Source organism: Adiantum capillus-veneris, chromosome 7 (assembly GCF_014529385.1).
Source record: "Adiantum capillus-veneris isolate H3 chromosome 7, ASM1452938v2, whole genome shotgun sequence".
NCBI classification, from domain to species: domain Eukaryota; kingdom Viridiplantae; phylum Streptophyta; class Polypodiopsida; order Polypodiales; family Pteridaceae; genus Adiantum; species Adiantum capillus-veneris.
In genome coordinates, this window is record NC_140937.1 from 112486968 (window position 1) to 112511748 (window position 24781).

Sequence of the window (24781 nt, forward strand, 5' to 3'; positions counted from 1 at the left end):
TCATCAACATCATAACTTGCACCACATGGAATCTCATAGTGTTCAGAATGGTTGTACATGCACCCATCTTCCTCCAGTGTCTATTACACAACACATTCTGGGGTATCTTCTGCCTAGTCTATGAAACTATTGGGCTTCAAAGAAGAGGGAACAAAGAGGCATTGAGATGAGGATGACACAAATACGTGAGGATGATGACATTGATGAGAGAGAGGCAAAGAAAAACTACAGGGTGGTTGCTAAGTGCTGGTGTAAACAAACATACGAGCTTTTCGAGCCTCTTCAAATGAAGATTCTACAACAAATCCTCCTTCATCCAATGTTCTCAGTTTTGCAATACACGTCAAAGATAGTTGAGAGAGTCATTTTCTCTAACATTCATCATACGTTATCTGAGGTGAAGACACCCCATTCAAATAATGAGTTGTTTTTGAGACGGGCTATTATCATGGCATTCATAAATGGAGTGGGTGGTGATGATGATCAAATGAGCAGTAGAGATGTTGCCAAGGCTTTAGGACTGCACGAAAGAAATTTCATTGCTGCAAATTTTGATTTCATCATGATGTGAAGGAAGGATCACTTCCCTTAGATGCTTGTCACCGTCAAGTACATAGAGAAAGCATCCTGAAGACCTAAGCTAGGGAAATTGTGTTTCAGTTTTGGAGTGGAAACCCGCATCTCCCCAAGCAAGAAAGATGTTGTTCAAAAGAGAATAGGCAAGAGTGCGCATGTACTGCTTCTTCTCGATTTGCCTCAGGTGTATCACCCCAAACATGTGAGAGTGTGTCATAGTGATTTACTCTATGCTTGTAGTCCCTTCCAAATGCTTTATCAACCCTGAAGGTGCCTATAATTGCTTAACTGCTTTCATGTGTATGTTAGTCCATTATAGTTTATCGTACTTTCAAGTGCTTTTCAGTTTGTGAGTGCTCCCAACTGCCTCCAAGCGGACCCAGATGATTGTTAGTGCATTACAATACTTTACCAATATTTATGGTTTTTGATAGAGCTTTTTAATGCTTATCCGTGCATTAAAGTGCTTGGCCTTGCTCTATGGTGCTTGAGAGATGTTTGTAGGTGTCAGGGCTTGTAAGTGCTTTATGGTTCTTGAGAGGTTTGTAAGTGTTTACATGTGTCTCTAAGAGCTTGTAAGTGCTTTCGAGTGCCTCTAAGTGCTTTAAGTATACTCGTATTTCAAAATGATTATGAGTGATTTCCACATCTGTCAAGTGCTTCAAAAATGCTTATAAATGCTTCTAAATGCTCTTAAGTGTTTCCAAAGGCTTGCCTCAGAATATTATGAGTGCTTTCAAGAGGTCATAAGTGATTCCAAGTGCTTTAGAGTGCTTGTATGTACTCATGGGTGATTTTGAGTGTCAAGTGCTTCAAAGTGATTCCAAGTGCTTTAGAATGCTTTAGACTGCTTCCACGTGCTTTGTGGTGCACTCCAAGTGTTTTCTAGTGATTCCAAGTGATTCTAACTAATTTCAAGTGCTTGTGAAAGACTCTATGTGTTTGTAAGTGCCTTTGAGAGATTGTAAGTTGTTCTTTTGAGTGGCTCAAAGTATTTTAAGTATATTCGTATTTCATAATGCTTCTTAGTGCTTTTCACATCTGTCAAGTGCTTCAAAATGCTTATAAATTCTTTTGAGTGCTCTCAAGTGCATCGAAAGGCTTGCTTCAGGATACTAATGAGTGCTTTCAAGAGGTCACGAGTGATCCCAGATGCTTCAGAGTGCTTGTCGGGAAAAAATGCCCCAACAGTCCTAAGTGTATTCACACACATCACTACCACATGTATATGGTAACAATACAATGGTGGTTATAGTTCCGATACTCATGAATGGCTACATTGGATACAAATGGAGCTTAAGGTGAGCTTAGGGCAGAGCACGAGAATGAATGTGTTAATCAATATATCCTATGCATGCTAGTGGGTGCACACCACCTATGTGTGCTATATTGAAATAGAGTAATTTGTAAGGGGTTATTATAAGTTGAGAGAGAGAGAGAGAGAGAGAGAGAGAGAGAGAGAGAGAGAGAGAGAGAGATTTTTGCAAGTAGGTTCTCATTGTGCCACATTATGCCTGGTGCAAAAGGTTAATAGCTTTATAACTTTCTCTAAATTACTTTGATAAAATCTCTAACTTAGTCTTCACCTTGACATGGGTGAAGAAGAATCTAATCATAGCAAAAGGTGCCCATTCATGCTACCTATTGCTTGGATGCCAAACTATCCCACATGCACCTTATGGCTAGCTTAGTTATGGTCATATTTTTAAGGAGCATGATTTTCCCCATTATTTTTTTTTGTCTCACATGATTAGTTTGTTTTGGTAGCACGTCTTTAAATATTTGGACGCTATGTTAAATTCTCATATCCCTATCATCTTGAAATTGACGGAGAAAGTGATTTTATCCACCATAAGTGGATCATTTATAGGAGATTCTATAGCTAGAAATTACATTTCTCACAAATCGGGCCGAGGCAAAGAGACCCCGTGATGGGATCCAAGGAGGATAAGTCCTGGCAGAAAAGCAGAGACGCGTGTTGCTGTTCGATCCGAAAAAAGTAAACACGGACAATAAAAGAGTAAACTTAGGCAAGCATAAGTAAAAGTAAACTCGCGTGCATTTTATTGCCCCCAATGTAGGCAGTATACTACCACAATACTTGTCCGAGTTCGAATTTGGGGATCTTTGAGATACGCACACTTAGTTCTCGGCCGTTGATCCCATGACGGGGTCTTCATTAAAGACCTAGTGCCACTTAGTGTCGTGGGACAGTGGGAGTCCGCTTGATGTCTTTGAAACCAAAGAGCTGTACAACTTGAAAACCAGCTCTTTGAAACCAAAGAGTTCAAAGAGCTGTCTGTACAACTTGAAATCAGCTCCTAACCAAATCATCAATCCACCCCTCATTGACAAGGAATCATTGTAGCGTCTGTGGCACCGAAATCTTCGCTCATTGTAAGAGGGTTGTGGGCAATTGTCTGAAAGCTTGCGTGTGTGTTGTGTGTGTGAGAGCGAGACATTGAGATCCAGAAGTCTAAGCTCATTTGCAGATATACACAACCACACGACGATCAGACTACAGTTAATGCATCAGGGCATCATGTATCATCGAATTTTGTGCGGGCGGTGCCCGACATCATTGGAAGGTACCAAATCGTTTTGTCAAATAATCTTGTTGCTTTTACCATCTCTTCAAGAACTCATGGGTATACTCTTCCCATCAACGCACTAAAAGTATGAATTTTGCAATGGCAGCTTTCGGAGGCATGTAAAGGCTTGTTAAAATCAATTCCATCGGACTTCCCCCTTTGCCCATCAAAGGTTCCTATGAATGGGTATGAAGTAGAAAATATTTCTGTCAAAAGATGGTTTAGGTAGACTTGGCAGGCTGCCAAGTTGGACTTGGATCAGTGCAATTTTAGAAAAAAATAGTGCAAGTGAAGACAGTTTATCTAAACTTGATGGCTCCAAGTCTTTTATCGGTTTATGGAAGGCAGTTTAAAAATGTCGGCGAGTCAATACAATTTGAATATGCAGGCGATGGACAAGGCAACCCAGTTTGAATGAAGCATGAATTTGTAAAAACCACATTCCTTGGTGCACTATATAAAATAAACATTACTTACACAGTGTGCATAGTCACCGTGGCTTGAAGCAGCATGAACTCCTTTGCACACTATATAAGTAGACCACTATTATCTCCACTCTAGTTAGTGCATAGAAACAAGAAACAGCTGTGTTGGGCTCTTATCAAGCTCCTAATGCCTTCCGACGTTTTCAAATGCCCATTCTGGCCATGTGTCGTTTCAATTTGCATTTCAAACATAAAAGTTTAGGACACATTTTGACCCCGTTTCAGTTTGTGATTAGAAAGTGACCAACAAAGTGTTTTTAAGGTTTTGTCCTTTTTGGGGATTTTCGGGGGCCTATTACAATCTAGCTCCTCAATGGGACCTCCTTTTTTTAAATCTTGAAACTATATACCCCTTCTGGTTGTGGGTACCTCTTTCCCGTTCCCCTTATTGCGTCCCGTCCTGCGGATGCCATTTTTATGGCTAAGTGCATTATTACCTTTTGTGTCCTCCATCTAGAGTTGTCTAGATGCCATCCAAGCTCTACATTGAGAGTCCACTTGCGGACAATGCCGTTGTTTTGTGCCTTGGTAAGTTGGTTCCTCACGGTAATAAAGGTCTAGACTTTCTTTGTTATGCAATTTGCAAAGTTTCTCTACTTTCCTTCTACCAAGCTTGTTGTTGAGAAGCTTGGTGATGGGGAGAAAATTGATGCCTTCAATAACAATTCACTTAAGGGGTGATTCACACGCGGAATTGAGCTCAAATGGCTCTCTCGTGTTCGAACAGCGTGGACAAGCAGGTTGACGATAACTATGCTTGAAAATTGATTTTGCAGTTGTGGTTTGTGCGCGAAGGCTTATGGGACATTGTCAACGACATTGAGACGAGACCTATGTGGTGCAACAACAATAGGTGGAGTTGACTTTAGGATGACAAGTTTCTCTAGTCTGTGATGGTTGGCACTTCAGTAATGTGAAGGCCATGTTTGCCTTTGTTCAAGTGCACTTACAAAGGGGATTCCCTTTGCCATCCAAACGTTGGTGGAAACTGTGAGCGAGCGAGATGTGTGTGACAACTTGATATCGTGGCATGACCTTGATTGGTTGGATCAGAGAAGAGCCATCAGAAGTTTGTGCCCAAATTATCGTACAACAATGCGTGATTTGCGGTGCAATACATAAAAAATGAGGTCAAGATTCCCCAAATCAGCTTCTAAGAAGGTGGGTCGACCCTTGAAGTATGGGGACACTTTTGGCGTGATGTACACCAACCACACGAGTTACTAAGTTGCCTTACTACTGTCATAGAATACCAGCCTTGGTGCTGACTCTGCCTTGCGAGCACGTACTGACCACTTGAATAGTTCTGTTGTGAAAACATTGCAGGTGAAGCTGAAAGGTAAGGGTGCTCGGAGGTATTTCCAAGGGTTGCTTGTTGACAGAAGTGGATGCACGCTACATGTGAATGCGAATGCAGAAGAGGATCCCTTTTCCAATCCCTTCCATATCCGCATACAGGGCAAGTCGATCTTGGTACTCAAGATCTGGATTTTGTGTATCCGATGTCGATCTTCGTTCAAAGACATGGCAATAAAGACGTGAGCTACTAAATCCGGGATCCAAACTTGAAGAGTCTTTTAGAAAAAAAGCCCGGGAGAGGTTCTTTGGGTTCTTGGTTTTGCTTGGATTCTTTGTGGTTCTTGGGTACTTGGGGTTCCTGGTACTTCCCTTGAGTTCGCGAAGCTGAAGCACGCACAGGACTCTGATACAATGTTAGGTGCAGCGGAAGGGTTTAAGGATTTAGCTCGGATCTAGTACTTCGCACAAACACAAGGGACACTTTACCTCACTTGAAAGAATTGAACTGAATTGAATAAAAGAGAGAGACACAAGAGAGAGAAAAGAGACGACACTGAATGTCGGGTCCCAAACCCTCAAGGGCCCCCTTGCTCAGCTGTCAGAGCAAGCATAGTAACAAGGAACGAGCGGAACGGCGCCCTCCTTTTCTCGGAACGCGCTCCCAAGCCCGGCGCCTCCTCGAAATGGAACCGGGAACGGAACGCCGTTCCCTTCCCAGGCATAACCGGAACGGCAGAATCCGGAACGCCAAAGTTTATAAATATGACAGTTTGGGACAGGTCTTTTGAACTTTTGGGGGGGTGTTATTTCCATCCTCTCCTATATAAAGAAGGGCTTTAAACCCTCTCTCCTGTTCCGTCACCCCGGTCTTTTCTACGTTCCAAAAATTCCTTGCCATGGTTGAGAACCAATCAGGAAAAAAGCTCAAAGCTTTTCACACGGACAATGGTGGTTTTTTGCACTCGAAGAGGCATTCGTCGGCAGCTTACTGCTCCATACACACCTGCACAAAATGGGATAGCTGAAAGAATGAATCGCACGATTCAAGAGCGAGTTATCGGGGTCCCCCGTTTTGGAAATGTCCCTGAGCCCCCCTTTTCCCGTTCCGTGTAACTTTGAGAGCAAGTACTTTCTTCATTCTTGCACAATGCTGATACAATGACTAAATGCTGAGATGCTGATGCTACTGATGCTGGAGATACTGAAGGGTACTGGGGTACTGCGGGTACTGAGGGGTACTAGGGTACTGCGGGTACTGAGGGGTACTAGGGTACTGCGGGGTACTGCAAGTACTGAGGATCCCTATGCTGAGCTAGGCAGGACGAGCCCGAACACAAGGGGTGCTAGATGCTGGGGTACTGTGTTGACGACAATGACAACAATGGTTGAATGCTGAAAACGCAAGCCACGTCGATGGCTAGAATCTGCAATCATGACGAGGCTCGTGCTGAATGCTATCGCTGAGGACAACGATGGGCTGAAATCTGCTGGCTGTTCTTGCTGAAAACGCTGTTGCTAAAGGCTGAAAATGCTGATGGAGAGGAGGCTGAAACGCTGGCTGCTGTGGCTCTGCAAATGCTGAGCTTCTTCTGATGCCTCTTCTGCTTCTCCTAGGGCCCAAAGGCATGCATATAAAGGTGCAACAATGTGGGTCGAGCAAGCATAAATCCAGCCCCACGACCAGGGAATATGAAAAGTCATTTATTAATAAGTGCAATGCTAGAGAGGGTTCACACGTGGTAAATTGCCTACATGCTGAAATGCGGTACTCTGCAAGAGAGGATATACCCAAAGTTTGAGATTTTGGGCATCCCTTGTAACAATAAATATGTCTGTTAGGCCCTCATTACTTAGAGCATTTGGATGTAGAGTCTGAGTGTGAGTCCCGGCAGACTCCCTTGTACTTTGCACCAAGATTAATATAAAAAGAAATACCGAAAGGGGTGCCAGTCTTTGGGGCCAATACCTCTGGGCATGGAACTACGCTGGGCCGTGTCGTCTTTTGTGAACTATTTTAAAGTGAATCTGTGCTGTGTCGCGATAGAATCTTGACTTGGGGTGTCCAAGTTTGTTACATTTTTCCACCACCCACGATACATCCTGGGTATTTCGGGGGTGGATTTGTGCTCCAAAGTATGGCTGGTTATGCGCCTAGAAACCAGCAGTATATGCTTGTGCGTAAGTCGCTCAAGGAAAAGAAGGACTTGATGGCTGAGAATAAATGCTTTATGTCACTTTGCTACAGATTGTCCACAAAGGAAAAGACCAGCTGACTCAGATGATAAAGAGGAAAAGAAAGGAAAGAAGCCCAAACCCATGGCAGGTTTAGTGCCAAACATGGTGGGTGATAGGCCAAGCATGGATGCCAGCGAGTTATGTAGAGCATGGGGTAAAGTCAGAGACCAAAGGGCACTCAACTTCTTTGATCCAAGTGCAAAAGCAAACTTTATCTCACGAGAGTTGGCTATCAAATTGGGCATCAAAGCTGAAGAGATGGGACACACAGCAGAGGCAGGTTTGGCATGTCCTGGTTACTCAGTGTGTGTTACCCCCATCATTGGAAAGCTGCGTCTGTATATTCATCGTATGTGGACAAAGAGGAATTTTATACCATGTCACTAGAAGGGTGTGGTGCGCTGTTGGGAGTCCCATGGATGTTCCGTGTACTTGGAGTATTGGATGTCTTCAACAAAAAAGTTACCCTGCAGCATAGGGGAAAAACTCACATCTTGGATTTAAAGGAGAGTTTGTCCCTATTGTATCTGCTTCAGCTATCACTTCTATAATTAAGAATCATCTTTCTGCGTACTTGGTTTTTGCATGTGATGTTTCAAATTTATTTGTGTTAGATAAAGAAAGGTCAGCATTTTTGCGAGAGTTTAGTGACTGTTTTTCTGATTCATTACCATCGCGGTTGCCGCCGGATAGGCCTGAGGATTATGCGATAGATTTGGTTCTAGGGTGTAGCCCACCAAACAAGCCTCCTTACAGGGTTAGTGCGGCCCAGTAGAAAGAGATTATGAGCCAAGCTGAGGAGCTGTTAGAGAAAGGGCTGATTCAACCTAGTTCTTCACCTTTTTGCTCCCTAGTGCTCCTAGTGCAGAAGATGGATGGCTCTTGGTGCATGTGTATTGACTACCGTGCGTTGAATAAGAATACCATCAAGAACAGGTTTCCTATACGAAGGATTGGTGATATTCTTGACCGTTTAGAGGGTGTTGCAATTTTCAGCAAGATAGACCTTAAGAGTGGGTACCATCATATTCGTTTAAGGCCAGAGGATGTGCACAAGGCTACGTTTAGGACGACATTTGGTCTTTATGAGTTTTTAGTGATGCCATTTGGTCTTACAAATGCTCCTGTTGCGTTCAATAGGATGATGGACCGGATCTTCCGCTCGCATCAAAAGTTTGTTGGCACATTCTTTGATGACATGAAAGTCTATTCGAAGAATGAAGAGGAGCATAGGCGTCATTTGACCATTGTGTTCGAAGAGCTACGCTGTCACAGGTTGTTTGTCAATCCTAAGAAAAGTGAAATTCTTTTTGGAAGAGTCACTTTTTGGGCCATATAGTGTCAAAGGATGGTGTCCGAATGGATCCCGCTAAGGTTGAAGCAATAAAGACATAGCTAGTCTTGAAGACTGTGCACGATGTTCGAAACTTCTTGGGATTGTGCTCATACTATAGAAGGTTTATCAGGAACTTTGCCGAGATTGCTTCACCTCTACATGCTTTGCAAAAGAAAGAGGTCACTTTCAAGTGGACACAGAAAGAGATTTCAACTTTTAATCTCTTGAAGGAAAAGACGACTTCAAATCCAATAATTGTTTTACCAAATCTTAGGAAGTCATTTGTGGTCTAGTGTGATGCGTGTGGCAATAGTATTGGGGCAGTGTTAATGCAAGATGGACGGGTAGTAGCTTATGAAAGCAGAATCTTGCAAGGGCCAGAAAAGACTATGCAAATCTATGAGAAAGTGCTACTGGTTGTGATTCATGCGCTTTCAAATTGGAAACACTACCTGCTAGGTGTTGATTTTGTTGTGTAAACAGATCATCAGACCTTGCGATACTTTTTTTGACACAGTCAAAGTTATCGGAAAAGCATATGCGATGGGCAAACATTCTTTCTATGTTCCACTTCCAGATTATGCATGTGGAAGGCAAGAAGAATGTGGTGTGTTTGAAACTAAGGTTTACAATTTACCTAGTCTACTCCTTTTAGCAACAGAGGCTCTCTAAGTAATGAACCCAATTTTTATCATAGTTGTAGGTTAAATTATTCGTTTTTAGCATATCTTCTAAGAAACTGAAAAGGGGCGCTGTAGTCGGGGATGCTCATGGGTAAGGTAATCGAGTTTTTGTGGTGATGTGTTTCCAGTGCCAATAGAAGGTAACCCATCCAATTGTGCTCAGCATCCAAAAGACAGCTAAGTAGAAAGCCCCAAAATTAACAATAAATACACATAAATCATCTTCGTCAACCAGCTGGCTCTGGGTTCGAGTGGCATGATGCGTTATCAAGGAAGCCGTAAATTTTAGTTGTGTCAATTCCTTATCATCATGAGCTTGATGACATGAAGGAACAATATGCTTTAGATGAAGATTTTGCAAGGATCTTTGAACAGTTGCACGATGGGCAACGTCATGAGCACTACCTCCTCAAGGATGATTTTATGATGATGCATGGAAGACTACGTGTCACTAGGCCATTGTGACATAAGGTCATAATAGAAAGTCATGTCCCACCGTATGCAGAGCATTGTGGAATTGATGCGACAATGAAAGCGGTAGAGACATTCTTTTATTGGCCTACTTTGGAGAGATGTGGATGCTTTTGTGCGAGCATGCGTGATTTGCCAAAAGGTCAAGTTTGACAGACAAAAGGCACTAGGGTTATTACAGCCACTGCCGATTCTGGATAAGCCATGGGAAAGCATTGCTATAGATTTTATTTTTGATCTTCCAAGAACGCCGACAGGGAATGATGGTATATGGACCATTATTTGCAGGTCAGCAAGCATGCCTATTTTATTCCTGTCAGGAAGAAGATAAAATCTGACCAGATTTCACGGTTGTTTGTGTACAATGTGTTTAAGGACCATGGTATGCCACAATCGATTGTCAGTGATTGTGATCCTCGCATGACAAGTTTGTTTTGGAGAGGATTGTTTGAGAACTTGGGCACTACGCTCAAGTTCTCGTCTTCGTTTCATCCACAAACTGATGGACAGTCAGAAGAGGTTAATTCTACTGTCTTGGATCTGCTGAAATGTTATGTGTCAGATAATAAGGGCAAGTGGGAACAGTATTTGCCTATGCTTGAGTATGCGTACAACAATACGATGCATTCGCCCACCGGCAAGGCATCTTTTGAGATTGTTGAAGGTGGAAAAAAGGTTCCTCCCATTTTGCATACAAAGGACAAGATCTTTGAGGCAGATCGATATGTTGAAAACATGGATGCAATGTATAAGAAATCAAAGTTGCCTTGGAGAAGACTCGGGAAAAGCCGAAAAGGGCCACTGATCATCACAGTCGTGAATTACTGTTTTCACTTGGTGATTGGTTACTCTTATGGTTTGAAAAGGCAAGGTTAAAGAAGATGAAGGGCAAGGAAAGGTTGTTTCTGAAGCTCAGCATGCGTTACTATGGGCCTTTTCAAGTTCTTCATAAGATCAACAATGTTGCTTATAGGTTGAAATTGCTTGACACTTGGAACATTCATAATGCATTTCACGTGAGTCTTCTAAGACCCTTTGTGGTTGATGTGCCAGAAGATATGCCACAAGAGGATCAGCCAGATTTTGATGAACTTGATGAGATCTTGGTACTTGAGCAAATTTTGGCACCTAAAGAGAGAAAAGTTAAGGGACAAGTTGCAAGACGCTATTTGGTGAAGTTCAAGAACTATCCACATATGGATGCAAAGTGGATGGAAGAGCATGAATTGCCAGTCACCAAATGTATTGCAGCTTTACCTTGAGGCTTTTGGGTTACAGCTTACGTATGTCCCAACCCAACGTATGTCCCAACCCAACGAGTTCAAAAGAGGGGTAATGATGGAGCTAGCACATCAAATGTACATACGGATTCGATGCAATAGAAGTGTGCATCGCTCTTTAAGTGTTAAAGGTATAATGCTCACTTCTATCACAGATGGAAATGACAAAAGTATGAAGATCTCATTAAGTCATTTGTATCTATGTGTTATGACCTTTCTTGTGGGTACATGCGATGATAAAAGCGTGCTAACAACACAAGATCATCAATGGCATGTATATATGGCATGCAATCGAGGACGTTTGCGATTTCAAGAGAAGGGTATGTCACGAGGATATGGAAACTGCTAATTACTGTCACGAGGACGTGGCAACTGCTAATCTTAGTTGTTGGTTTCTTTGCGACGATTTTTATTTTATTTTTGGGACCCTCTTTTCGAAGTAAAAAATGGTTGGACATTGCATGGCTAGTGTGAAACGACAAACGGCCGAGAGTTTCACTTGCAGTGGTAAAGGCGAGGTCACCACGAGTTGGTCGGGCCAGTCGGCATTGAAATCTGAGGAGTAAAAGGGTGGCTAGGCTCAGTGTAAAGCCATTAGGCCCCTTGCTATACGTTATAAGTTGGTGGGTGCTAGGAAATTAAACCAAAAGGAGTCAAATGAACACATGCAAGAGAGCGCAAGGGGAGCCTCGTGATGCGTAAGCAAGGCTTTGGGCACTTGACAGTGACGAAACAAGGAATTACAAGTTATTGAAATTGACTTGCAGCTCACCGGAAAGCTTCCAAAATGTGAGGGAAAGTGTCCTACACGTGTAATTTTGACCTAAAAGCGTCGATATGCTGTCAAAATTGGGTAAAAAACCTGCAATTACAATCATGGAGAGGTTCGAACAGCTTGGTGAGAGTTAGGTGAAAGTGTAGGGATCGTTTATTTGCAATAAGAATAAAGAAATACCGAAAGCAGCGCCAGTCTTTGGGGCCAACAAAGTGTCACTGTCTGCTTGGAAGCGCTCTAGCTACCAGGCCATGGTTTGTTTGAAGTGTTAATTCCATTTACAGGTTTATTCGTGAAGTTCCTCTGTGTTGTAAAGTTTTAAACTGTAAAGATCGGGGGAAAGCTAAAGTCTACCGCCCTATGGGCCAGTTTCATATGGTACGCCGTCTGATGGGGCCTAAAATAAAGTAGACACTGACAAACACTCATGACGTGGCAGTCTGCTGCATGAACGCTCGCCGCGATTTGCGATGACACTTGCTAACCTGGCATGATGTACAGACAGACCTCTGGGCGCTTGCTTTTGTACCAGTAGCTTTTAGAACCTATTGCTTTTGGATGGCCAAGGGCCTTTAAATATGTACTAAGGGCTTCTTCTCTGGCATTCTACCCGTGGGAGATGCAAAGCAGAGCCGCAAATGTTGTACCTCGTTGAAGCAATATAAAGAAATACCAAAGGGGCGTCATAGTTTGGGGCCAATGCACTTTGGGGGTGGAATTGTGCCACTCGTGTGAAGTCTCGTGTGAAGTCTCGTGATGCTTAAAGCTTGAAGTCTTGTTTCGAAATGTTTTAAGTTTGTTCAGTATGTTCTTTTTTGCTGGCACTTGGTGCCGTCCCGTTACAAGCTAGAAGCCTTGCATACTCTGCATATGTGCTGAGCTCTGTCTCCAGTATTGCTCTGTATACTTTGGCTAGTGTGTGGACAATCATGATAGCTGTGTGGTTCCCTAGGTTGAGGGTGTCTCCGGTAATGTGGATAGGCACAACGGTGTGCATAGTCCTCTCTTTTAATAGTCCAACCAAAGCGCAGTTGAAGAGACGTGCTATCAAATGTGCTAGTGTGCCAGCTGCATATATAAGCTGCTCACTATGTATACCTGTATGGTCTATTGCTTGGCCATGGTGTAAGTTGTGGATGGCACACCCCACTATGTTAGATGTGAGGAGGGTCGCTATGGCTAGGTGGGGCTCTGGTGGCTCTCGAATGGGTGGCTGCCCCGGTAGACGGTATAATTGCTCTGCATATGTGTGCCATGCAGATGGGTCCTCAATAGGAGTGGCTCTCTGGGTACTCCAAGCTGTAGCGCAGTCTTAGCTCAGGAGTAGGTGGTAAAGCTGCTCCTACGCCTCCTCGAAACCTTTCCGCTCGCGAGGGGCATTGAATGGCCTTCATCTAACGGCGCACCTCTCACTCAGTGATCTCCTCCAAAACCCATTGTGCTCGGAGCTTTTGATATAGTTATTTGCACTCATCATTATACTATCTGTTATGAGGCATAGCTTTGTATGGTGGGGGGAAAATTGCTGATGGCTGAGGTGTGTAGTATTACTAACATCTGGCTAGAGATGGTTTTCAATGGGGCATTTCGGTCTAGGCTATAGATACCCTCGTATACTTGGGATGCATATGCGTGCTAGCTCATGGGAGAAGTGGATGGTGGTGTGAGGCTTTTGTGTGTGATGGGTGATCCAAAGAAAGAAAGTGCAAGATAGGTGTGATCAGCTCAAACCTATACACCGGTTAAAAATGACTCCTCCTCCTCTCTCTGTGTGTGTGTGTGTGTGTGTGTGTGTGTGTGTGTGTGTGTGTGTGTGTGCAAACAACACGTTTGATGCAACTTGAAGAGGAAGTCAAGGAATGTAAACGCTCTCTTGTGGACTTGAATGCTTTGAAGGAGCGCATGAGCAAAGTAGAGCATGTCACGTGACACATCCAACCCTATGTGTCCGTGGACAAGCTACAGCATGTCTAGGGTTCAGTTCAGTCAAGTCAGTCTAGAATAGGAAGTGATCTGGCACTTTTGTGAGTCTGATCGCAGACCGTGCATGTCCAGACACTTAGATTAGATGCATATCCATAGCATGCCCATCAGATTCCAGTCAAATTCCATTAGGATCATTTTCCAGTGCACAGAACCTATTTTCCCTATTTTTGACATTTTTCACTTATTATTTTTAAGTGACTTTTGTTGGAAAGCAGGTGGGCAAATTTACTAAGTTTGTATAAATAGAAACCTAGCGCTAGCACTTTCTAGCAGAAGAGCCAGCAGGAGCACCTTGCTCAACAGGCAACTTCTTAGCAAGACCAACACCTGCAGTAGCCCTAGCGTTTTCTCTTCACAGAAGACCTAGCGTTTTTGCATCAGATTAGCCTTGGCGTTTTGTGCACAGCAGATCAGCCCCGGCGTCATCACGACACAGCAAATCGGCCTAGCGTTTTGCATTTGCATGACCACCGGCGACAGCAGGACCAAGTTTAGCCCTAGCTTTTTTGGGACAGCAGAGCACCTAGCTTTTTGCAGTTCCTTCGCGACGGAATCAGCAGAACCACCAGCGTTTTCAGTTTCCAGCCCTTAAACACCGCAGATCAAGTCCCGAACCTCGCAGATCTCACCTTCCCGCAGCAGTTCCTCACCTCACCGCACGGTCAGATCCCGCACAGTTTGCAGATTCAGCCCTGAAAACGCAGATTTCAGCATCTGCGTTTTCAGCGCGTCGTCGTCGCATTGTCGTCATCGACATAGAGTCAGAATTCAGCAGATAAAGATTTGCAGATTTCGCCCTCACCGTTTTCAGATTTCAGCCCGTCTCGTCGTCGTCCTCATCGTCGTTGACATCGTCGGCAAGTCCAAGCATTGTAGAGATTTGTGCAATCATAAGTAGACCGCTCTCGTCATAGAGAGTGGGGCCTTCGGAGGAGGGTTTTACGTCTCTGGTGTCGTATTCTCTTCTCTATCTCTCAGTCTCGTGCACTCCATTCAGTGTCCATTCACTTTGTTTGTGTCCATTGCACTCTCTCACTAAAGGAACGGAAGGCTCTCCCTTCCGTAAGTAAAAGGAACCTTGAGCAAAGTTCGGAGCACTCATCTTGAGCAAAGTTCAAACATTCATTCCGCTGCATCTTACAGAGCATAACCATGTATTGAAAGAGGAGAAATTTGCACCATGAGCCGCGATGTATACGACATGAAAAATGTATGCAGAAACAAGTCTTGGCCTGATGTATGTGGTAACAATGTGGTTCCTAATTCCTCACTCATGCAAGCTATGGTTCAAACAAAGAATGTTGAGAATGTGGATGTGGAGGAGTTGAAGGAATGGGAGCGACGTTCCAAGAACATTATTATTTGTGGAATTTTCGAAGAGAAGTTAGAGACACCTTCTTCTTTTGCCATTGTTATCGAAGATTTCTTCAAAACCCACTTTGGTATGTCCGAAGTTATGGTCTATGGAGCACATAGAGTGGGGAAGCAAGGAGCTCCTTGCTCGGGAAAACGGTCAATTGTATGTACCATGCCGGATGAGACCAAAGGAAAGATTATCTTTGATAATAGTTGGATTTATTTGAGGGATACAAAATGTTTTATATGTGAAGATCGCACCATTAAGCAACAAAATATGCGTCGCAAGGCATATGATGAAAAGAAAAAGAAAAACAAGGAGATCTCTCACGAAGAAAATGTGCCCAAGGAGGAGGCAAGTCCCTTGAGCAAATAGGGATGCGTGACTTATGAGACCGAGTTACAATTGAAAATATGCTTTTGAAATTGTAATGGATATCCATGGAATGCGGGGGTTGGCATTGATGAACTAGCAAGCAAAGCTGATGTTGTACTTCTTGTTGAAACTTGGGAGCATGATACACAAAGGATTAACGGCTTGGAGGACTACAATGTACATTCATTAATGTGGTCAAAGAATCTCAAGCAACAAAGAGGGCAAGGAGGGGTAGCATGTATGGTTAAGAAAGGATTGAAAGATTTTGTATCAATTGTGAAAGATGCAAGTACAAACGTTATGTATGGTTGAAAATTATGACACCAAAAAGAGCACCCATTTTTGTAGCCGGTTGCTATATTCCTCACCGTGATTCTCCCTTTTATGCTTGCATGGATAGAGATCTTCTATTTTTTGATTTAGAAGAGAACATTGCTTAATTTAAAGGCAAAGGTGATGTTATTGTATTTGGAGATATGAATGCTCGCACAAAAACATTGCAGCATGATACTTAACAATTTGATATGCCATATATTTCAAGGGAGTTGGAGGACGTTCACTTGTATGATCGTACTTCAATGGATGAAAAAGAGCCGGATCATTATGGAAAGTTACTTTTATACATGTGTGATAGCACGGGTATGCTCATTGCCAATGGTGTATCTTTGTGGAGTGGAACCAATGGATTTACATGTGAGAAACATAATGGGGACAATGTGATTGACTATATGCTACTCCTGAAGCCATCATGTATCGCATAAAGAGTTTTATGTTTAGTCAATGGAGCCCGGAATCCGACCGTCGGACCTTATGTATTGATCTTTCATGTGGAGAAGCAACTAAGCATGATAATCTCAGCCAAAGGAAAGAGAAATTATCACTATGTATGGATTTTAAATAGGCACCAATGTACATTGAAATGGTTGAGCAAAAGTTATGGATAAAAAAGCTTCAATATGACGCACCATTGGAAACTAAATAGGAAGCTTTCAAGAAAGTTATTTGTTCTTGTGCCGAAGAATGCTTTGCCATAAAGCATCTCCATGGTATTAACAAAGATAGATCACGCAAAAGGTGGTTTAATAAAGAATGTTAAGATGCTCGAAAGTCCTTGATAAAGCTTGATGCAACTATGGACAAAGATAACTATCAAAGTTATTTGTATACATACAAGGCATTGATTCAAAAGAAGAGAAGAAGATGGGAAGTAAAGCAACAACTTTTTCAAGTCCAAGTAAAGGCACATGCCTGTGGAAGATTTTGGAGAACTTGAGGGGCAAGCGGGTTGAGAATTTTGGTAACTTGAGTCTTGTGGATATGTACACACATTGTAGGCAATTATATGAGCAAGCAAATGTTGAAAAAATGCCATTTTATGGTTCACTCTCATGTATGTCCTCTTTTTTTACTATTGAGAATGTATGCGGTGGGCTTGAAAAGCTGGCCACTCACAACGTGGGAGATTTTCAAGGTATCAAGCCGGAGATGATCAAATGGACGGGAGATTTTATCCATGAGTGGATGTGCGATGTTCAACCTTGCACTTCAACATGGTATGCCTCATGATTGGAGTACTAGTTGGATTAAGCCTTTGCATAAAGGAGGGGATGTAAAGAATGTAAACAACTACTGGACTATAATGATCGGGTCTCTTATGACAAAGTTGTTTGGGTACATAATGGAGATGAAATTGAGTGATTGGGCTGAAGAGAATGACAAGCGTGCAAAGGGACAAGCGGGTTTTTGTCGATACCATAGCACCACTGATCATCTTGTCACTCTTCGTGTTCTCATGGAGGAAAGTCGGTTGAAAGGCAAGCGATTGTATTGTTGTTTTGTGGACTTTAAGAAAATCTTTGATATGATTCCATGTAACAATTTTTGGAGAAGGATGGAAGAACTCCAAGTGCCAAGTGAGTTTATGCTTGCGGTTTCTCGAATCTATGAGAAGATGATTGGTCAATTGCGCATGGGAAGAGAAATTCCAGAAATTTTTGTAAGCACTATTGGGGTTAAACAAAGATGTCCGTTGTCACCAACTCTCTTTGGTCTATGCATCGATCGATTGGAACAAATGATACTTGACTTTATGCAAGAAGAAGGCATTGAAGAGGTCACAATTTGCAATGCGGTAATTATGCTTTTGTTGTATGCGGATGTAGTGCTTCTAGCACACACTTTAGAAAATGCACAAAAGCTTATGGTTGTTCTTGAGAACTTTTGCTTGCATAGTGGGCTGATTGTGAATGAATCCAAAACAAAGGTTATGCTTGTGAAAACCAACCATAAGAAGAAGCCATGCATCGTGTACAACAGTGTGACACTTGAAGTTGTTGAGAGCTTTAAGTACCTTGGCCTTGAGTTTCCGTCTAATCACAAGTAACATGAATGTGCTATGCGTCGTTTGGAAGCGGGAAAGAGCATATTATGCATTTGAGAACATGTGTAATGCGGGAAACATCAAGTGTTGGGCTCTCAAGAAGTATCTTTTTGATGCATTGGTGACACCGGTTCTTCTTTATGGAGTTGAAGTGTGGGGCGGGAGCATCTCAAAGTCTACTTGGAAAGAGTTTGAGAATGTCCAAAAGCGTTTTCTTACAAACTTTCTCCAAGTTAAGACATAGACACTATATACGCTCCTACTTCTTGAGTCGGGATCTCTTCCAATTGAGGTTATGGGCGTGGAAAGGGTTGTGGAGTACATGATAAAGATGTGTCAAAACCCCTCACATCGACTTCCTACAATTGCATGGGAAGCAAGCAAAAAAGTTCAAAAGACGCATAGAAGCAAGATCTTGAGCACGGGATGGATGCAAGACATAAAGAATTGGTTTGGGAGATGGGATGCATTACACTTGCTACATGATTGTTTCAGCAGTGCGTGTGGACTGTCTCAACCTCTCTCTCGCGTGGAACAGGCCCAGCAGCGCGTGGACTGCCTTCCTCTCGCGTGGCTGAACACTGCACCACCCCTGCGCGTGGCTGAGCACTGCACCCCCCTGCGCGTGGCTGAGCTGCCTGCCTGGGGATTACTGCCCGCCCCACATCAGAACACACACACACACTCCCTCCCCCACCCCCTAGCAGGTGCGGGTCCCCCCCCCCCCCCCCCCCCCCCCCAAAAAAAAATCCCCCGCAAGTGCAGAAAAGCAAAACAAATCAGTTCGTCTGATTTTCTGAATTCCGGCAGGGAAGTAAATTATTTCTCAGAATATCAGAATTTTAGAATTGCTTCAGAATTTCAGATTTTCTGAGTTTCTGCAGAAAACACAAAAAAAAGACTTAGAGTTACATCAGAAAAATTTTCAGAAACTGCAAAATTCGAATCAATTTTTCAGAGTGTTAGAATTTATTCCAAAAATCGCATATTGCATAATGTAGCAAGATGTATGGACATGTATGCCTGATGCGGGAGGAAATGTATGCATAGTGCGGGAAAACTTGTGTGCAGAAGTGCAGACTGGATTTGATTTGATGGAGGTCATGAGCACTTCGCCAGTGTGCAAGCCCCATACGAAGGCAACCTTTGTGCTTACAAACAAGCGGATAACACAAATGGAAAGGGAGATGAAAGAATGGAAAGCAGAAACGGAAGGATGGTGGAAAGAGAAGGCCAACCTTCTTCAAATGTTTCTCAACGAAAGCGCACAATGAAAGAAGGAGAAAGAGGACTTGCACGCAGAGCTACAAGGACTTAAGGCGGTCTCACAAGCACTCAAAGAAGAGGTCTTAGCCCTCAAGCGAGAGCTTGCTGATAGAGCAAGCAGTGGAATAGAGGAAGGGGAATTCCAACCCTCAGTGATAGAGGAAATCAAGGTCATCAGGGAGCAGGTGCGGATGATCAAAGAGGAGGAGAAACAGAGTGTGGCAAAGACGTCTTCGTGGTTGGATGTGATCACGAAGACACAGAAGAAGGCGGATGAGGCCGAGAAATGGATAGAAGTCGCTAAGAAAGGGAAAGGGAAAGAAACCACATCTGTTCCCACTCCTACAATCATCAACATGACTCTAGAAGAAGAGCAGCGAAGGAAAACTAGAGCTTTGCATATACGATTAACCAGTCTAAAGACCGAGATGAGGTAGTGAGGGAAGTCGAAGAACTTCTCCGCATGATGGGGAGTGAGGCTACTCATACAAAGGCATGGAGGGTGGGGAAGAAGACGCAAGGAAATGGGGAGACTTCCAAGGAGAGAGCTTTAATCATGCGTTTCCCATCCATGGAGGCAAAGAAGGACTTCTTGAAGAGGCGTCCTACACTTAAGAAAACGGGTATATTCCTTGGAGATGACCTCACTCTCACACAACTTGCGCATAGGAGAGAGGTAATGCCAGAGATTCAAGCGGCGAGAGAGAAGGGAAAGACGGCCTTCTACAGAGATGGTCGGGTGGTGATTGTAGAGCGGCGCTCCACATGACGGTGCGAGACCTATGGGACCACACTCAAAATTGCCACTTGGAATTGTAATGGATCTATGCGCCTTGATGTGGGTGTGTTTGAAGATAGTTTTATGGAAAGAGACATCGTCTTCTACTCTGAGACACATCAGGCCCCTTGGCAGTCTATGCCTCACATTAGTGGATATAGATGGGAGACAGCCTGTAGACAAGAGACACGATCAGAGCATAGAGGGTGGGGCTCAGGAGGAGTGGCAGTGTTATTCAGGGAGGAGTTGCAACCATTGATATATATAGCTCGCAAAGATGAGCAAGCTAGGTACATGTGGGTGAGATTCAGAGCAGAGACAGGCAGATATCTTTACATTGCTATTTGCTACTTTCCCCCGAACACGTCAGTTTATGCACCACCCAGAGGACAGTCCCCCTTCTCTATTTTGGATGATGACATTTGGGAGTTCTCTAGAGATGGTGATATCATCATTCTAGGGGACTTCAATGCTAGGACTGCCGATCATCAGACAATATTTTATGATACTTCAGAGGAGATGCTGAGAGAGCTAGATGTTGCAGAGACGGGCCTATCCAGGCTATCATAGGATGGGGAACACACTGAGTATGGACGACACTTGATAGACATGGGGACTGCACACGGATTGGCCATCTTGAATGGCCTGCAGAGATTTCCCGCTGCGGGGGGTTTTACATGCTTTCCACACAGACATGGAGCCAGCACAGTCGATTATATCATGGCACAACCGAGCCTCATCTCTCATATCCAGGATCTCACGGTTGGACCCAGACCTGTGGGTGTGGCAGTAGATCATGCTCTTGTGTCGTTTACCATCTCTTTTCAGTTTAGTATAGCACACAGGCCATGGGCAGTAGCCCCTACTCGCTACACCTTCACGCGGGAGACGGACTCTGTATACATAGATGGGATCTACAGACACCTGTGCGCAGAGGAGCCAGGGCAACCTCTAGAGGAGCTTACTACTATACTGACACAGACACTACATGGTGCAGCAGCACAGGCATACCCACATACCCAGCTTGAGCAGAGACGCCGTTCGGGGAGCATGCCCCAGAACAGCTGGTATGATGAGGAATGCCGGGACACTAGAGCTAGACTTCAGAGGGAGGTACTTTTGGGGGACATCACTCACAGACAGTCACAGATTGACTTCCGACGCCTAGTGCGGCGGAAGAAGAGGGCATTTTTGGCTCGCCTAGAGCAGGATCTATACCAGCTATTCTTGAGTCAGGACACGCGTGAGGCATGGCGGCTCTTTCATGAGCACTCCCCCCCCCCCCCCCCCCCCCCCCCCCCCCCCCCCCCTGCCATTACTTCCACAGAGGCCTGGGGCCAATATGCATCATCTCTATACATAGTTCCTGAGCAGCCCTCCCTTCCCGACCCCCCCGATCCATGCCCACACACATGTGCTTTTTTCACCGCTGAGATGGTGAGGAAGGCCATTGATAGGATGAGGACCGGGAGAGCTTATGATCATGATGGCTTAGTGGCTGAGCATTTCACGCATGCCAGAGATCTACTAGCACAGCTTCTAGCAGTTATGTTTAACCGTGCCATGTGTGAGGGCTTGCCTGATACTTGGAGCCTATCTACTATTGTACCTATCTTCAAGTCGGGAGACCCTATGGAGCCTGGGAATTATTGCACTATCATGATTGGACACACATTGGGACTGTTGTACGCATCTATTCTTGAGCAACAGTTGAGTAGATGGGCAGAGAGGGAGGGGATAAGCGCACCCGGGCAGACAGGGTTCAGGAGGGGTTTTTCTACTCTTGACCATATCTTGACACTCAGAGCCATCATTGAGGAGGGCAGATCACATGGGAGACGGATCTATTGTAGCTTTGTGGATTTCCGCAAAGCATTTGACACAGTACCCAGAGCCAGATTGATGCGCAGATTACAGCAGATGGGAGTACCCACAGAGCTCATTTGGGGGGTCATGGCATTATACAGGTCAGTAGTGGGGCATGTACGCACCTCAGAGGGTCTATCCACACCGGTTCACTCCACTATTGGGGTGAAGCAGGGTTGCCCGCTCTCTCCTACTCTATTTGGTATGTATGTGGATGAGGTTTCTGACTACATTGAGAGAGATGGTGATAGAGGTGCACAACTGGCAGGGACATGGATTCCACTATTGTTATATGCTGATGATATTGTGTTGATCTCCGACTCTCCGGAGGGGATGCAACGTCACTTGGATGCTTTGCATAGGTTTGCCCAGGAAAGTGGTTTGTCCGTCAACCTTGGTAAAACCAAGGTCATGGTATTTAATACCACCCCACAGTGGATCAGGAGGTCAGCGCCCGCATTCACATACGGCCAGGAGACAGTGGAGTATACAGATGCTTATACTTACCTTGGAGTGGTTTTTAGTGGGCCAGCATTTTCACTGAGGAGGGCAACAGAGACTAGATTGACCAGAGCCCAGGCAACACTGGGTAGATTGGAAAGGATGTGTTCACAGGTTCAGTTTCAGGAGCCTCGGACGAAGCTATGGCTCTTTGACACTTTGGTGGCTTCTGCATTGCTTTATGGAGCTGAGATTTGGGGACCTGCATTGGATCATCATGGGAGGACAGGCCGCACTGATGGATGGGGGGACATGGAGAAGCCTCTGGTCTCTATGATCTCGCGGCTCATTAGGGCCAAGGCTTCAGTACCACGTGCTATTATACGAGCAGAGCTAGCTGCTCCCCCCCTGGTGGTTGAGGCGCTCACCAGATCCGTCTCCTTCATACACCGCATGTGGGAACTTCCCAGAGACAGATATGCACGCCTTGCACTCGAGTCTTCTCAACAGTTAGCCATGCAGGGAGATACAACATGCTGGTATGGGGAGATGACGTCATGGTTTCAGGCGCATGGGTTCAACATAGACAGATTGCCTCCTTTCCAATACTCACTGGATGCGCCCTCTGTGACTCTTACACAGTCCGAGATCACCAGGCTCATCCGCCAGGACCTCACTCAGCTAGACACCAAGAGGACATGGATACAGCCAGTACAGGAGCTAGGCACGAAGATGGCTTTCTACAGAGAGTATCTCCTCCAGCTTACGGAGGATGGTTTTGTGATGAGGCCCAGATACATGGACACTCACCTGTCTCATGGGATACGATGTGCTATTGGCCAGATACGCACATCTTCACACCAGCTGCGGATCGAGACTGGGAGATACAGCGGAGTACCAGCAGAGGCCAGTTAATGCCCCCTATGTGACATAGAGCCTGAGACAGAGTTGCACTACACATGCCACTGCCCCGTCTATTACGAGATACGAGGCCGCTTCCACTGCTTGTTCAGAGAGGGCTTTGGACCACTCTCCAGAGTCATGCGGTACGAGGATCAGAGATGCTTGGGTTTGTTTTTGCTCGAGCTGCGCAGACACAGAGAGAGCCTGATGAGAGGAGAGGCTAGCCAGCATCAGAGACAGATGACAGACTTCTTTAGAGCAGACACTGGACACCTGGAGGAGTTACTACCACAGCAGAGCTCGCCGCCTCACGCCAGAGGCACAGTGATCGATCGGGCGACCGAGTTGGGGAGATCCAGACGCCCGCGACTACGGAGGACTACACAGCACCGACGGAGGGTGCATCAGAGGATTCGGATCACTTTGGCCCGACATGCACGACGCCCGGTCAGACTACTGACCATGGAGGAGATTGATGAGATCCGCCAGCGACCGATGCTGGATCTCTTGTGATTTTAGCTATCCCAGCTAGCTGATTAGTTCACACCTTGGAGTTTAGGATTCCATAGTAGTCATTTAGTCATATTGTCATTGTCATTTTCATTTCATTTCATTTTGTTACTTTTGTTACTCGGACTTTGTATCAGATCCACCACATTGTAACTTTTAGGTCTCATAGGTCACTTTGGCCTTTTGAAGACGTTAATATAACATTTCATTTCATCTCTCTCTCTCTCTCTCTCTCTCTCTCTCTCGTCTCAAACACCTCTGAAACTCTGAGCTCTAACGTCTCTGGGTTCCACGCTCAATTTAACTTTAGGCTTGTCTAATTTAACTCCTATTCTGCCTTTTCAATACTGCACAATATTTTTGTGTTGGTTTTCCTCTTGTATGAGTTCGTAATGCACACAAAAGGCTGCGCTCATAATACATAAAGGGCTGCTAGTGTAGTTAAGCGCATGGGCCGATCTTCCCTATGCAAAAATATTTGCTTTCCGTTGCATTTGTGAATTTGAACACACCCACCATAAGCACTATGCATGGGCTGTAGACATCCCATGTGCACTGTGCACTGATCTGTCTTTTCAAGTTTTTATTATCCATCTTTTATTTCTCTTTTCAATGAAATGTTGCTAAGGGGCCACACCCCCCTTGCTCCATTGTCTTAAAAAAGTTTTAGACAATCATAGCAAAGGGTTTTGATCTTCAAGGCCTTAATGATTAAGGTTGGAGCTTCCACTCAGACGGCAGTCAAGCCCTTGCAAGTTTGGATGCACAATATATGATTATTTTGGGAGGTTCTGTGCTCATAACTGAGGATCATTTCCTTTCAACCTATGTTCCTTCTTGTCTAATTTGTTTGGGCATGAGAAAAACAGCTTGATACAATTTGGTTTCACAAACTATTTTCCTCATGATTGTTGCTCTTTTGTGTCCAGCGGCAAGTTAATTGCTGGATTTTCATATTGTTGTGGTGGGATTCCAGTTATATAAAGGATGTCATGTATGTATGGTTTTGAGCCAAAATATCGCATTACCATGAAGTCATGATTAAGCCAAGTTTGTTGCATCTACCCAATATTTTATCTTGGTAGGCTAAATGCATTCAGAAGTTAGGACTGACAAGAATATCGATTGATGGCTCAGGATCTTAGATGTTAACTTTTCTAAACACCAGTGTTACAAAATCTTTCTTTC

General features: G+C 44.4%; 2 protein-coding genes across 9 annotated transcripts in view; both read left to right on the forward strand.

The window, feature by feature from the left end:
• Positions 1 to 172: 172 nt before the first annotated feature.
• LOC147454445 (uncharacterized) lies at positions 173 to 24738 on the forward strand. Its single transcript, XM_086517044.1, has 5 exons — positions 173 to 567; positions 661 to 760; positions 20444 to 21558; positions 21592 to 22354; positions 24679 to 24738. Exons 1-5 carry the CDS (start codon positions 173 to 175, stop codon positions 24736 to 24738), a joined length of 2433 nt encoding a protein of 810 aa, XP_086373170.1.
• The window catches only part of LOC147454446 (DEAD-box ATP-dependent RNA helicase 8-like), a 131454-nt gene continuing 109475 nt past the window's right edge, over positions 2803 to 24781 (forward strand). For 3 of the 8 annotated variants that reach the window (XR_015188623.1, XR_015188624.1, XM_086516399.1), the window contains exons 1-3: positions 2807 to 2973; positions 3069 to 3164; positions 3274 to 3353. The gene's annotated coding sequence lies outside the window, so the exon portion shown is untranslated. Of the gene's footprint in view, positions 2974 to 3057; positions 3165 to 3273; positions 3354 to 24781 lie in introns of all 8 variants that reach the window. The other 5 variants (XR_015188625.1, XR_015188626.1, XM_086516401.1 and 2 more) reach the window with 4 other exon arrangements.

Coding starts and splice junctions, on each gene's coding strand:
- LOC147454445 (XM_086517044.1), top strand. CDS start 173: ATGACACAAATACGTGAGGATGATGACATTGATGAGAGAGAGGCAAAG. Junction 761..20,443: donor TTCTTCTCGATTTGCCTCAG/GTGTATCACCCC, acceptor AGGCTATCATAG/GATGGGGAACACACTGAGTA. Junction 22,355..24,678: donor TGGAAAGGATGTGTTCACAG/GTTCAGTTTCAG, acceptor TTATCTTGGTAG/GCTAAATGCATTCAGAAGTT.